Below are 13,453 nucleotides of genomic sequence, written 5' to 3'. Positions count from 1 at the left end.
GAAAAATGACAGGGTTAATGAATTAGGCAAGGCTAATGAGCAGTGCAACATTTTTATTCTGCGAGAAATCCAGAGTAAAACCGAAAAAATGAAAGGATAAATTGTCCTTGAAGCCTTCTGAGATGCAAACAACATTTTGTAGACTTTACAGTTTGAAGTATTTTCTAATTAATATGTAGCAATCAGCAACAATATTTTTATCAATAGTTCAAAAAATGACGGCACTTTAGATGTACCTGTTGATGCACCTAGGGCTAAAGCTTTTACTACATGGCCCACAGTCTGGATTCCGCCATCTGCAATCACAGGTACGCCAAACCTGCGTGCGTATTCTGCCACTTTATAGACCGCCGTGCCCTGCGGCCTGCCACATGCCATCACTGAAAGGAAGAACAAAACCACCTGCATTATGAGGTGCCCAAAAGATAAAAAAAAAGTGTACAAGAAAACCCCCTTCCTGCACCACAATAGGCATCTATACTATAATACCACTGGCAATTTCTCGAATGATAGCAGGAAAGACCTAACAGGGACATGTAGACGGTCCCTCAGACTGTAGTCTTCAGAGTTTACTCTTACAATAGGATAAGTACCCAGTGTCTGTCCCAGGACTTTAAATTACAATTAATCATAGGATTCCTCCAATACAGTTGTAAGATGAATCAATACATTTGCAGCCCGGCATGAAAACTTCTTATAGGCTGGAGTCTCATTTGACAAATAATTATATGATCCCTTTATCTCAACTCGCCTCCAGCACAATATGTTAATTTCCTCCACTGTAATAGCACTAGAGACATAAGTAAATGTCTACGATAACCGATTACTTGCAGACCTTTTTCCAATGCACCTATAACTTTGAATTAGACTTCTCATGCAGGCAGTACCCCAACTCAGGCGCTCTTGACTTTGGAATGCCTTCGATCTACTTCTTTCTTCTTGACAAAGCATTTTTAAGAGGATACCATTGTGTAGGTACTGCCTCCTCAATGATGTATCATGTGATGTTTTTCTGGTGTTTAAAACTCTATATGCCCTACTACTGGAGTCTTCTGTTTGACAAGTTAAATTAGTTGGAAACCTTTCAGTAATTATTCAGTGTAACCCAGATACGTCTTCTGTGGAATGGCTAAAATCACCCACTGCCTAATCTTGTACTGCTTTCAAGTGTTAAGTACTTTGCTGGACTGAACGAAAAGTACCACTTCTGACAACTCATGTTTTTTAAAAATTTCAATATCCTTTAAAATAGGAACAAAAGGAAAGCTGCCCTTGAAACTCCTCCTACAGCCACTTCAATTTCTACCTTCTTCACCACAGTTTATATCATGTAAGCTGGTTTTAACATAATGAAAGAACCCCCATGGAGGCAAGTATAACAGTACTTTACAGAAAACATGCTATGAGAAAATAAAACATTACTTAAGCAACCATTATAATCTTTCGCAAAACGTTTACAAATAGGCACATATACAACTGCTGAAGATTAATTACAGTCCTGAGCACTGGAGGAGGGGAAGGTACAACCATACCCTAAATGTCATGGGAAAATAGTAGGCAAAGTGCATTCAAAGAAGTTTCTTGGTTTAATACTCACTTGGTACAGTCTTGTCATCCACTTTATGACAGTTTCCTTGTGCACAAGTGACAATAAATGATTCAAAAACAATCCAGCAGAGCAAGTATCGCATTTTAAATTGACACTGCTCATTTAAAATGCCCAACTTTGATTTGCATCTACATATTTCAATAGATATCTGGAAAACATACATCTTATGTTGCTTTCTGCAGGAGCAAACTATTAAAAACAGTGGAGCTACTTAACGCAAACATAAGAAAGAGACAAAGAATGTGTACTTCTTGAACTAGCGAGGAGAAAAGTTAAACTGATGCTTAATCTTTTTAAAAGCTTGCACCCCAATATTAAGAATAGGAAAAAAATGCACTTAACCACGTAGCCGAGTGTCCTCACCTTCCTGCGTGATGCAAATAGACCCACAACCCATCCCTACACGAAGGGCATCCACACCAGCATCAATTAGATTTTTGGCCTGAGCAGCAGTTACAACTGTGGACACAAAAAATTAAATAAAACAGAAATCTTAAGAATGATTTGCAAGATAAGTATTTCAATATTGGTTGTACGACTTTAGCACGCATGCATTTAAAACACATGCCTTTACCAAGCATCACTTGCAACACAATACCTTTACTAAGCATTGCATTTACCACGCAAGATAAGTATATGGAGGTAAGTGATACCCATATGATGGAAAATGCTACTTACCAGTATGCATCTGTTCTTGGCATGTAGAGCTGCAGAGTTGCACACTATGCATAGATCGCCACCTAGTGTTGGGCCCGGATGTTTGCAGTTTGTTGTTGTCCTGAAAAGTTCTTTGGAAGTCACGAGATAGGTGACTCTTCCTTAGGACCACATTGCGCATGGGCATCTGCTCCATCCCCAGATTGTTTTTCGCCATTAGGGAAATGATGGAGCTTTGCAAGAAAAGGAAGGGTGCCCATGTAATTTGTATCTAATTAAGATAATACTGGAACAGACAAGGGTAGCCGGGGAAGCGGGTGGGCGTGTGAAACTCTGCAGCTCTACATGCCAAGAACAGATGCACACTGGTAAGTAGCATTTTCTGTTCGAGGCATACGAGCTGCAGATTGCACACTATGCATAGAAGGTATAGCAGTACCCACTCAGCGGCGACCACACCTATCTGTTGCAGTAGTTTTGAATAATGTTTTGAGAACAGCCTGGCCCACATTAGCTTGTGGCTTTGTTGGCACATCTACACAATAGTGTTTTGTGAATGTGTGCGGTGTACACCATGTAGCTGCTCTGCAGATGTCATCTAGGGGAATGTTCCCAAAAAATGCCATTGAAGCCCCTATTTTCCTTGTAGAGTGGGCTTTAGGAGGAACAGATCACGTACGTTTAGCTTTGTGGTAACAAATCTGTATGCATTTGACAATCTATTTATTTATTTATTTCAAAGTTTTATATAGCGCGAACAAGATCTTTGCCGATATCAGAGCGCTTTACAGAAACAAGGGGTAGGGGCAAACAAGAGGGTGTTTAAACAAACTATTAGGTACAATATAGAAGTCGGTAGTACGCGAGTAACAACATAGGATAGCAGTCAGATAAAAACTTAAAACAGATAGACAATCAGGTAACCAGTAATACAAAAAGGTGCAAAGTCTTTGATCCAACAAAAATAGAGTTCAAGTGAATTTAGCCATAAGGATGGCTTTTACCTCTTTCTTAAAAAATGCAGTGGAGGAGATAAGTCTGGTTTCAGGAGGGAGTGCATTCCAGATCCTGGGTGCCATCCCTGAGAAGGAGCGTTTGTATGTTTTTTCCTTCCGGAATCTTCGAGGTTTCAGGAGGAGATGTTTTGTGCTTCTATTGGATCTCGAGCCTCCTGATAGTCAGCTTTTGAGTGAGGTAATTAGGTGACTTGTGGTGTATGGCCAAGTGTGTCAATAGGCAATTTTCAACTGTATTCTGGCTCCTAAAGGCAGCCAGTTCAGGGATTTTAAGTCAGGGGATATATGCGAATGTTTTCTTGATCCAGTGAGAAGTCTCGCTGCAGCGTTCAAGGAGGCTCTTAGGGGTGCGGTTGTTGATAGGGGGAGTCCGCTGAGAGCCACAATTTCGTAGTCTATGCGAGGGATGACTAGGGCTTGTACAGCAGTTTGGAAGTCCTTAGCTGGGAAGAAGGGCTTAAGTTTCCTCAAAGTGTTGATTTGGAAATTAGCTCCTTTAGTAGCTTTGCTAATGTGTTGCTGCATGTTGAGATTGGTGTCAAGTGTGATGCCTAAGGATTTCGCGGAGTCCACGATGGTGGGTTGGACATTGAGTGCAGTTAGGGGCTGGAGCTAGGTTTGGGTGATGGCGATTTTCGCAGGAGGTGAGATCAGCAGGAACTCAGTTTTCAGAGCATTTAGTTTGAGGTGATTATCTGCCAACCATGATTGTGCGTTTCTGAGCGTGGAGTTCAGAAGTTTGATGTCATACGGGGATTGTAGTTAGAGGTAAAGTTGAGTGTCATTGGCGTACATGTGAAAGTGTACATTAGAAGCTTGAAGCAAGGTGGTGAGTGGTTCCAGGACGAGGTTGAACAAAGTGGGGGATAGGGAAGATTCTTGTGGGATGCCTAATGTTACAGGCACAGATGAGGACAGCACGTTGTTGATCTTGAACTTTTGAGCCCGGTTATGTAGGAAGGAAGTGAACCATTTGAGCACAGTCCCGGATAAACCCATTCTGGTGTTTAACAGCTCCAGTAGGTTCTCGTGTTTGACAGTGTCAAATGCTGAGGAGAGATCAAGTAGGATGAGGAGGCAGGAATCGTTGTGATCAAGGATTTGGAGGGCGTCATCAATTATGTGCGTCATAGCCGTTTCCGTACTGTGTTTTGCTCGGAGGCCTGATTGATGGGGGTTGAGGAGGTCAAACTGATCAATGTGTTTTGTCAGTTGGAGTTGTACGCATTTTTCCAGCAGTTTGGCCAGGGTGGGGATATTGGTAATAGGGCGGTAATTGTTTAGGTCAGCTGTAGGTTTCTAGAGTATAGGCGTGACTTGCCCCACCTTGAGGGAGTCTGGGATGAGTCTTTGTTGAAGGGAACTGTTAATGATTTTAGTCCAGAGTGGGAGGAGCACGGGGGGTGAAGTCTTTTACAGCATTAGCAGGTAAGGGGTCTGAGAGGTGATTAGAGGGTTTCAAGGTGCTGAGCAGTTTGTAAATTGATTCTTCAGAGTAGGTGTCGAAGGACGACCATGCCGCGTTGTTTTTGGGTTGAGTGGTAGTGATGCTGATGGGGCTGAAGTATCGGCTTACATCATTGAGGAGATCACTTCTTATATTGTCAGTCTTTAGCTTAAAGAAATCAGAAAAGCCTTCACAGGATGGTATATCGCTTGTTGTGCTGTTTGATTGTAAAGGTTGCACCTTGGTTTGATTTTTGACTAGTTCGAACAGTTTTCTTGGTCGGTTTTTTGCTTGGTCCAGCTGGAGGCTAAAGAAGTCAGATTTCGAGCGTTTGATTTTCCTATAGTAGGCACTTCTCTTATTCTTTAGAGTTTTAAGGTGCAGTGCTGAGGGGGTTTGATCTCCAGGTGCGCTTTGCCATTCGCATGGCACGCCTGTCTTCATGGAGTCTACCATCATACCATGGGTTCGAGTTCTTGATGGAGACTCTCTTCAGTTGCAGGGGGCGGCTTCGTTGATTATTGAGGTCATAGTGTCGAGGTAGAAGTCAGTCAGAGATTGTACGTCAGAGGCGTTCGAAGGGGTGAAGGAGGAGACTGCAAGTGTGGGAAGGCAAGGTGTTGGGGTTAAGTTTCTTCAGGTCCCTTTTCTAGATCTTGGATTTGGTGGGTTGAGCCGGGTAAGGTTTAACTATTTCGTTGATGAAGAATGTGATAATGTGGTGGTCTGACCAGTCACAGGGTTGGATTGCCTCCAGTTGGGTAGAGTCATCTTCAGCGATGATAAGGTCGAGGATAGAGCCTTTGTCATGTGTCGGGCTGTTGCAGATTTGGGTGAGGTCAAGCGCATTAAGGAAGGTTTTGAGACTATTCACCACTGCGTCATTCTGATCGTTCCAGTGGAGATTGAAGTCCCCCAGGTAGATTTGAGTGATCTGCCGTTCGGCATTGGATGAAATCATGTCCATGAGTTGTTGGGTGAAGGAGAGGTAGTCCCCGAGCGGGTGGTAGATGACATGTAAAGAGCATACAGGTTTGCCCTCGCTGGTGATATTGAGGCAGATGAGTTCACAGGAGGAGAGGGTGGGGAAGGTGACTTTAGTAACAGAGAGGTTGCTCCTAAAAATGCATGCTATTCCCCCGCCCGTCTTGCCGGTCCTGTCGAGTCTAATGATGTGGTAGTTGGGGCGGGACTAGAATGTCCATTATAGGTGTAGAGGATTTAGTTAGTCAGGTTTCAGTCAGAATGGCTAGGTCAAGGTCCATTGTTATGATGAGATCCTCGATGTCGGAGGAGTGTCTCGGGGCCGATCTGCAGTTGAGTAGGATGCATTTGAGTCTGGGGGTGAGAGTGGTGGTTGGGTGTTCTAGAGAGAGGGGGACTTTTTTGTGATTATTGGGGATGGAGCTTCTGTTGCTTTGTGTGGGGGGCCTAAGGGGATTTGAGAGAATCGTGGATATGGGGAGGTGTGTGGTGGTTGTGTGATTTAAGGGACCTGGGACATATGAGCGGAGGAGGGTGTGAATGTCGTGGTCCAAAAGGGGATTGAGGGCGCGACGGGGGCGGTAGGTGTGATTGTGTGCGGGGATAGAGGGCCAACGCGGGGAGTATTGAGTGAGAGGGTCTGTGGGGAGTGTGGAGAGCTTGTTGGGCGAGGAAGTGGTGGTGGGTAGGGGGTGTCTAGGGTGTGTGAAAAGAAGTTCTTTGATGGTGTGAAGATCTTCTTTGACTTGTAGGAGGGTGGATATAATCATGTCCAGATTTTGAAATGGGATTACCCTTGTGTGGTGGTGAGAAAGACACAAAAAGTTGTTTTGTCTTACGAAAAGGTTGTGTCCTTTCTATGTAGTATAGCAATGCTCTTTTAACATCTAATGTGTGAAGAGCTCTTTCTGCTACTGATTGTGGTTGCGAGAAGAAAACGGGCAGTTCCACAGATTGATTGTAATGGAATGAAGAAATGACTTTGGGCAGGAATTTTGGATTAGTACGTAGAACTACCTTATTTTGATGCATTTGCAAGAAGGGTTCTTGGATGGTTAGTGCTTGTAGTTAATTAACTCTCCGCAGAGAAGTAATAGCTACTAGGAAAGCAACTTTCCATGTTAAAAATTGTAATTCACATCTGTGTAAAGGTTCAAAGGGAGGTCCCATTAACCGTGTGAGAAAAACATTTAAATTCCACACAGGCGAAGGTGGTACTCTGGGAGGAATTATTCTTTTAAGGCCTTCCATAAAGGCTTTAATGGAAGGCACTCTGAACAGAGATAGATGTCTGTTTTGCAGATATGCTGCTATTGTAGCAAGATGTAGTCTAATAGACGTATAGGCTAAGTTACATCTTTGGAGATGCAGTAAGTATCCTATGATGTGTTGAATAGACACATTTAGGGGCTCAATATTGTTGTTGTGACAACATATCACAAATCGTTTCCACTTGGCCTCGTAACATGCCCTGGTGGTTGGACGTCTAGCTTCTTTAATGACATTCATGCAGTCTGGAGGAAGGTTCAGATATCCAAATTCTAGGACTTCAGGAACCAGATCGCAAGGTTGAGCTGAGCTGGGTCCGGGTGTTTGATCTCTCCACGGTTCTGTGTTAAGAGGTGTGGAGACCGGTGCAGTTTTTGGTGCGGTAATACAGACAGTTGTAGCAGTGTGGTGTACCACGGTTGTCTGGCCCACGTTGGAGCAACTAGGATGAGGGTCAGAGAATGCTGCTGTAGTTTGCGTACTAATAGTGGCATGAGTGGTAGAGGTGGAAAAGCATACGCAAATCTGTTTGACCAATTCATCCATAATGCATTGCCTTTGGACAGTGGGTGTGGATATCTGGTGGAGAAGCTTGGGCATTTAGCGTTTTCGTGGGTGGCAAATAGATCTATTTGAGGTTGTCCCCACATCCGAAAGAATGGTTGAAGAACTTGCATATGAAGTTCCCACTCGTGGGTCTGTTGCGTTTGACGACTTAACAGATCCGCTATAGTATTTTGTACTCCTGGAACATGCTGGGCTAGGAGGAATATCTTTTGAGGTATAGCCCACCTCCATATGTCCTGTGTTAGTTGAGAGTTGCAGGGAGTGTGTGCCTCCCTGCTTTTGTATGTAGTACATTGCTGTCATGTTGTCTGTGCGGACTAACACAGCTTTGTTTGCTACTTGCTTCTGGAAAGCTTTTAGTGCTAGGAATAGTGGTAGTAACTCCAGATGATTGATGTGGAGTAATTTTTGTTGCGGTGTCCACCTGCCTTTCATGGTGTGTTGCAGTAGGTGGGCTTCCCAGCCGGAAATGATGCGTCCGCAGTCAAGATTATCAGAGGACCTGGTTCTAGGAACGGTCGTCCCTTGGAAAGGTTTTTTGTTTTCCACCACTGCAGAGAGCGATGAGTCTGACCGTCTACCAACACTAGGTCTGTTAAGTGACCTTGAGCCTGGTTCCATTGACGTGATAAGCACTCTTGTAGCGGACGCATCTGAAGTCTTGCATGGGGTACTATGAAGATGCAAGAGGCCATCATTCCTATGAGTTGCATGAACACTTGTGCTGGGAGGGAGTGTTGTAGCCGAAGGAATATGCTGCTTACCAGTATGCATCTGTTCTTGGCATGTAGGGCTGCTGACATTCATATCTGTGCATAGATCGCCGCCTAGTGTTGGGTTCGGATGATTGCACATTGTTGTCCTGGAAGAGTCTTCGAAGTATCACGAGATAGGTGGCTCCTCCCCCGGACTACAGTGCGCATGGGCATCCTCTCCATCCTCAGATTGTTTTTCGCCATTGTGGCAGGGATGGAGTATGATACAGTAAGTGATGTTCATGCTAAGAATAATTCTGAGTGCTACAGCTGCGACAGGCACCGGGGAGGAGGGAGGGCAATATGAATGTCAGCAGCTCTACATGCCAAGAACAGATGCATACTGGTAAGTAGCACTTTCCGTTCGAGGCATGTGGGCTGCTGAATTCATATCTGTGCATAGAATGTATAGCAGCATCCCCCCTAGCGGTGGTTGCCTGTGCCAGCTGCAGCAGCCCGAAAAAGAGTCCTGAGTACAGCCTGTCCTACAGCTGCTTGCTGTTTGGAGTGTACTTCTACGCAGTACTGTTTGGTAAATGTATGTATGGTAGTCCATGTGGCTGCTTTACATATGTCTTCTAGAGGAATGTTTCCCAGGAAAGCCATGGATGCCCCTAACTTGCGTGTGTAATGCGGTCTTGGGGGAACTGTTAATGTGCGTTTAGCTTTCTGATAACAAATTTGTATGCACTTAACAATCCATCTGGCTATACCTGGTTTGGAAATGGGGTTGCCTTTGTGCTGTGGTGAGAAGGCAACAAACAGTTGTTTAGTTTTCCTGAAAGGTTTTGTCCTGTCTATATAGTACAGGAGAGCTCTTTTAACGTCTAGGGTATGTAGAGCTCTTTCTGCCACTGAATCTGGATTTGGGAAGAACACTGGCAGTTCGATAGTTTGATTGATGTGAAATTGGGATACTACTTTCAGCATAAACTTAGGGTTTGTACGCAGTACTACTATTTGCATGAATTTGTATGAATGGCTCCTGAATAGTTAGGGCTTGTAGCTCACTAACCCTTCTAAGTGATGTAATTGCCACTAGGAAAGCCACTTTCCACGTTAGGAACTGTATCTCACATGAGTGTAGAGGTTCAAAAGGTGGTCCCATTAGTCTGGTTAGAACCATGTTTAAGTTCCAGACAGGTGAAGGTGGGTGTCTTGGAGGAATCACGCGTTTGAGTCCCTCCATAAAAGCTTTAATAGCAGGTACCCTGAAGAGTGAAAGGTGTTGCCTGTTCTGAAGATAGGCTGCCACAGCAGCTAAGTGTATACGGATGGAGCTATAGGCTAGATTGCATCTATGCAAATGTAACAGGTAACATATGATGTTTTGAGTAGATGCATCTAGCGGATTTATGTCATTGGTACAATATATGACAAACCGTTTCCATTTCGCAGCATGGCAAGCTCTGGTTGTAGGTCTCCTTGCCTCCTTGATAATGTTCATACAGTCAGGAAGCAAGTTCAGGTAACCAAACTATGACTTCAGGAGCCAGATCGCAAGGTTCAACTGTTGCGGATCTGGGTGCTGAATGTCTCTATGGCTCTGCGTTAAAAGACGGGGTGTTAATCGCAGCCTTTGATGAGGCACCACGGAAAGTTCTAGGAACGTGGTGTACCACGGTTGCCTCGCCCACGTTGGAGCAAATAGGATGAGGGTCATGGAGTGTTGTCGCAGTTTGCGTGCCACTAGTGGTATGAGAGGGGCTGGGGGAAAAGCGTACGCAAACCTGCCTGACCAGTTCATCCATATCGCATTGCCCTGTGACTGCGGATGTGGAAACCTGGCGGCAAAGCTTTGGCATTTTGCGTTTTCCCTTGTGGCGAAGACATCTATCTCTGGGTGACCCCACTGCTGGAAGTACGGTTGCAGCACCGAGGGATGAATCTCCCGCTCGTGAATCTGCTGGCTGTGTCTGCTGAGCAGATCCGCCATCTGGTTGTCTCTGCCCGGGAGGTGTTCCGCCATGAGGATGTTCCTCTGAATGGCCCACTTCCACATGCTTTGCTCTAGATGTGACAACTGTGGAGAGGATGTCCCTCCCTGCTTCTAAATGTAGTACATGGCAGTCATGTTGTCCGTCCGGATCAACACGACTTTGTTGCACAGGTGTACTTTGAAGGCCTTCATCGCCATGAAGATCGCCATCAATTCCAGCAGGTTGATATGCATCTTCCTTTGCTGTGTCGTCCATAGTCCCTGCACTGTGTAATGGAGGACATGCGCTCCCCAGCCCAGGAGAGATGCTTCCGTCATCAGCACTATTTGCGGTACAGGCTCTTGGAATGGTCGTCCCCTGCAAAGGTTTTGTGGGTTTCACCAATGCAGAGAGTGGTATGCACGACCGGTCACCAACACTAGTTCTTTCAACTGTCCTGGAGCCTGGTTCCACTGCAGCGGACTGCATTCCTGCAGCGGACTGCATTCCTGAAGCGGACTGCATTCCTGAAGCGGACTGCATTCCTGAAGCGGACTGCATTCCTGAAGCGGACTGCATTCCTGAAGCGGACTGCATTCCTGAAGCGGACTGCATTCCTGAAGCGGACTGCATTCCTGAAGCGGACGCATGTGTTGCCTCGCGTGAGGGACTATGAAGATGCAGGAGGCCATCATGCCTATCAACTGCATGAACACCTGTGCTAGGAGCGAGTGTTGGGGCCTGAACTTTTGAATCAGCAACTGAATAACACTGATTCTTGCTGAGTTTGGCTGTGCTTTTGCTAGTGTCTATGGTGGCTCCTAGGTACTGTTGTACGTGAGCGGGTTAGAGATGAGACTTTGCGTAGTTTAGTGAGAATCCTAGGCTGTGTAGGAGGTGAATAGTGTGCGACATGTGGCTGGCACATTGCTGGGCCGACTTGGTTTCTCCTCAGGTGCGCCGCCACTGTCGCCAAGCACTTGGTAAATACCCTGGGTGCTGTTGTCACCCCAAAGGGTAGGACCTTGAACTGGTAGTGCTGGTTTTGTATGGTGAACCTGAGATACTTCCTGTGTGCAGGATGTATTGGTATGTGGAAGTACGCGTCCTTTAGGTCTAGCGTTGCAAGGAAATCTCCCTGACTGAGCAATGGTAGAACCTGCTGTAAAGTGAGCATGTGAAAGTGTTCTGACAAGATGTATTGGTTTAGAGGCCTGAGGTCCAGTATTGGCCTGAGAGACCTTACAGCGAGTATACCCCTGTACCTTGTTCCTGTATAGGGACTAGTTCTATGGTCCCTTTTTGCAGCATGCTGATGACTTCTTGCTGCAATAAGTCTATGTGCTCTGCTGACATAGGACGGTGTCTTGGGGGTATGTTGGGTGGAGTGGAGGTGAGCTCTAGACAATAGCTGTACTGAATAAGTTGTCTCACCCACCTGTCTGTGGTAATGCTCTCCCAGACTGGCAGGAACTGTTGTAATCGCCCCCCCGACTGGTGATACATGGTCCGGGGGCAGTGACAAGGCGTCACTGTTTAGTATTGGCGGAGGATCTGGTGTTGTTATTCCCCCGTCCTCTGCCTTTGCTGCTGTTGCCACGGTATCCACCTCTATTATTCTTATTTTAGGTGGTCTGCGTGCTCCCTTTATTGTATGGGGTCTGTTGTGATGGCTGGCCTCGTGTAGCTCCTCTGTTACCGGAGCGACGAAAGGAACCTCCTCTAAATTGTTGGGACTGGAGGTCACCCATGGATTTGGCCGTGTCCGTGTCTTTTTTAATCTTTTCTAAGATTATGTCCACATAAGGACCAAAAAGAAAATCTGGGTTCACAGGCTGGTTCAGTAATGTGGTCTGGATCTCAGGTTTGAATCCAGAGATGCGCAACCAAGCATGCCTCCTGATCATGGCGCTTGTGTTGATGGCCCTGGCTGCAGTGTCTGATAAGTCTAGCGCACACTTAATGGATGCGTTGGTAATGAGTTTACCCTCCTGTATTAGAATCTCTGCTCCCTCTTTGTAGGCCTCAGGCAAATGCTGTAGCAGTTGCTCCAGAGTGTCATAATGTGCCCTATCGTATCTGGCTAATAGGGCCTGTGTATTTGAAATCCTACAGATATTAGCTGCTTGAGCAGCCACCCTTTTCCCAGAAGCTTCCAGTACTTTAGATTCTTTGTCTGGAGGAGGAACATCACCCGTAGTCTGTGAATTTGCACGCTTACATGCATTGGAGACCACCAAGGAGTCTAACGGCAGCGGTCCCTTAATATATGTAGGGTCCACAGGCGCCGGTCTGTATTTCCTTTCAATCCTGGGGTTAATAACCCTTGCTCTAGTGGTTTCCTTGAAGATAGATGGCCCCAGCATGTTTAAGGAAACCCTTTAGCATTGGCAAATGGTTTACAGATTTCTCTGAAGAGGAGAAAGTGTCAAACAGGAAATCCTCTTCAACAGGGTCAGCATGCATGTTCACATCATGATTTAATGCTTCCCATTTAATCAAAGCGTTGAACGCAGCTGTATCTTCCGTTGGTGAAGTTTTCACAGGATAAGATGGAGTATCAGGAATAGTTTGTGATTCTCCCTGGTCAGCAGGGTCTGCCCAGGTCTGAGTCTGGTCATCCTGATCAGTGTCCACAGGATAATGATATTGTTCCTCATCATCATAACCAATATCCTCTGTAGTGGGTGTGGGTGAATTTGCCGAAGTGTCCTGGCAATAGTACCACACAGTCGCAAAAAGGACAGGTGAAGTTGCAGAATCCCCTTTCTTTTTGTATGATTCCAAAGTATAAATAGTGAGTTTACCAGATTCTGAGTCTATATGTAACTTGGACTGGTCATCATATGAGGGCTCCTGGTACATAACGTCCTCTCCTGAAGGATGACTCAGTTTCCCCAATGACACTTGTTTAGGGGTTTCGACCCTAGGTTTCGGATCGAGCGCCTTGGGGCGTGCAGATGGTGGTAGTAGTCCGAATTTTATCGGTGGCTCCTTAGACAGACCTTCTTCCGGTGTCGAAAAGGCCACGCGGCTCCTAGACGTCCTGCTCAAGAAAACTGGAACAAGAACTCGGCACCGATCGAAACAATACCGACGACCCCGAAGGCCTTTTGGCCTTTAGAAGTTTCCGAACTGGAGTACAGAAAAGTACATCCGAACCCAATGGCGGAAAAAAACAATCTGAGGATGGAGAGGATGCCCATGCGCACTGTAGTCCGGGGGAGGAG

General features: G+C 45.7%; 1 protein-coding gene across 4 annotated transcripts in view; it reads right to left on the bottom strand.

The window, feature by feature from the left end:
- The window catches only part of LOC147668830 (inosine-5'-monophosphate dehydrogenase 1-like), a 200,414-nt gene that overhangs the window by 73,047 nt on the left and 113,914 nt on the right, over positions 1–13,453 (bottom strand). For 2 of the 4 annotated variants that reach the window (XM_086948421.1, XM_086948423.1), the window contains 2 exons: positions 1,973–2,068; positions 237–380 (listed from right to left, as the gene is read on the bottom strand). In XM_086948421.1, coding sequence (XP_086804547.1) covers positions 237–380; positions 1,973–2,068 — 240 coding nt within the window. Of the gene's footprint in view, positions 1–236; positions 381–1,951; positions 2,069–13,453 lie in introns of all 4 variants that reach the window. The other 2 variants (XM_086948422.1, XM_086948420.1) reach the window with 1 other exon arrangement.

This window comes from Lissotriton vulgaris, unplaced genomic scaffold (assembly GCF_964263255.1).
Source record: "Lissotriton vulgaris unplaced genomic scaffold, aLisVul1.2 SCAFFOLD_2183, whole genome shotgun sequence".
NCBI classification, from domain to species: domain Eukaryota; kingdom Metazoa; phylum Chordata; class Amphibia; order Caudata; family Salamandridae; genus Lissotriton; species Lissotriton vulgaris.
This window is presented reverse-complemented; position numbering and strand designations above follow the sequence as displayed.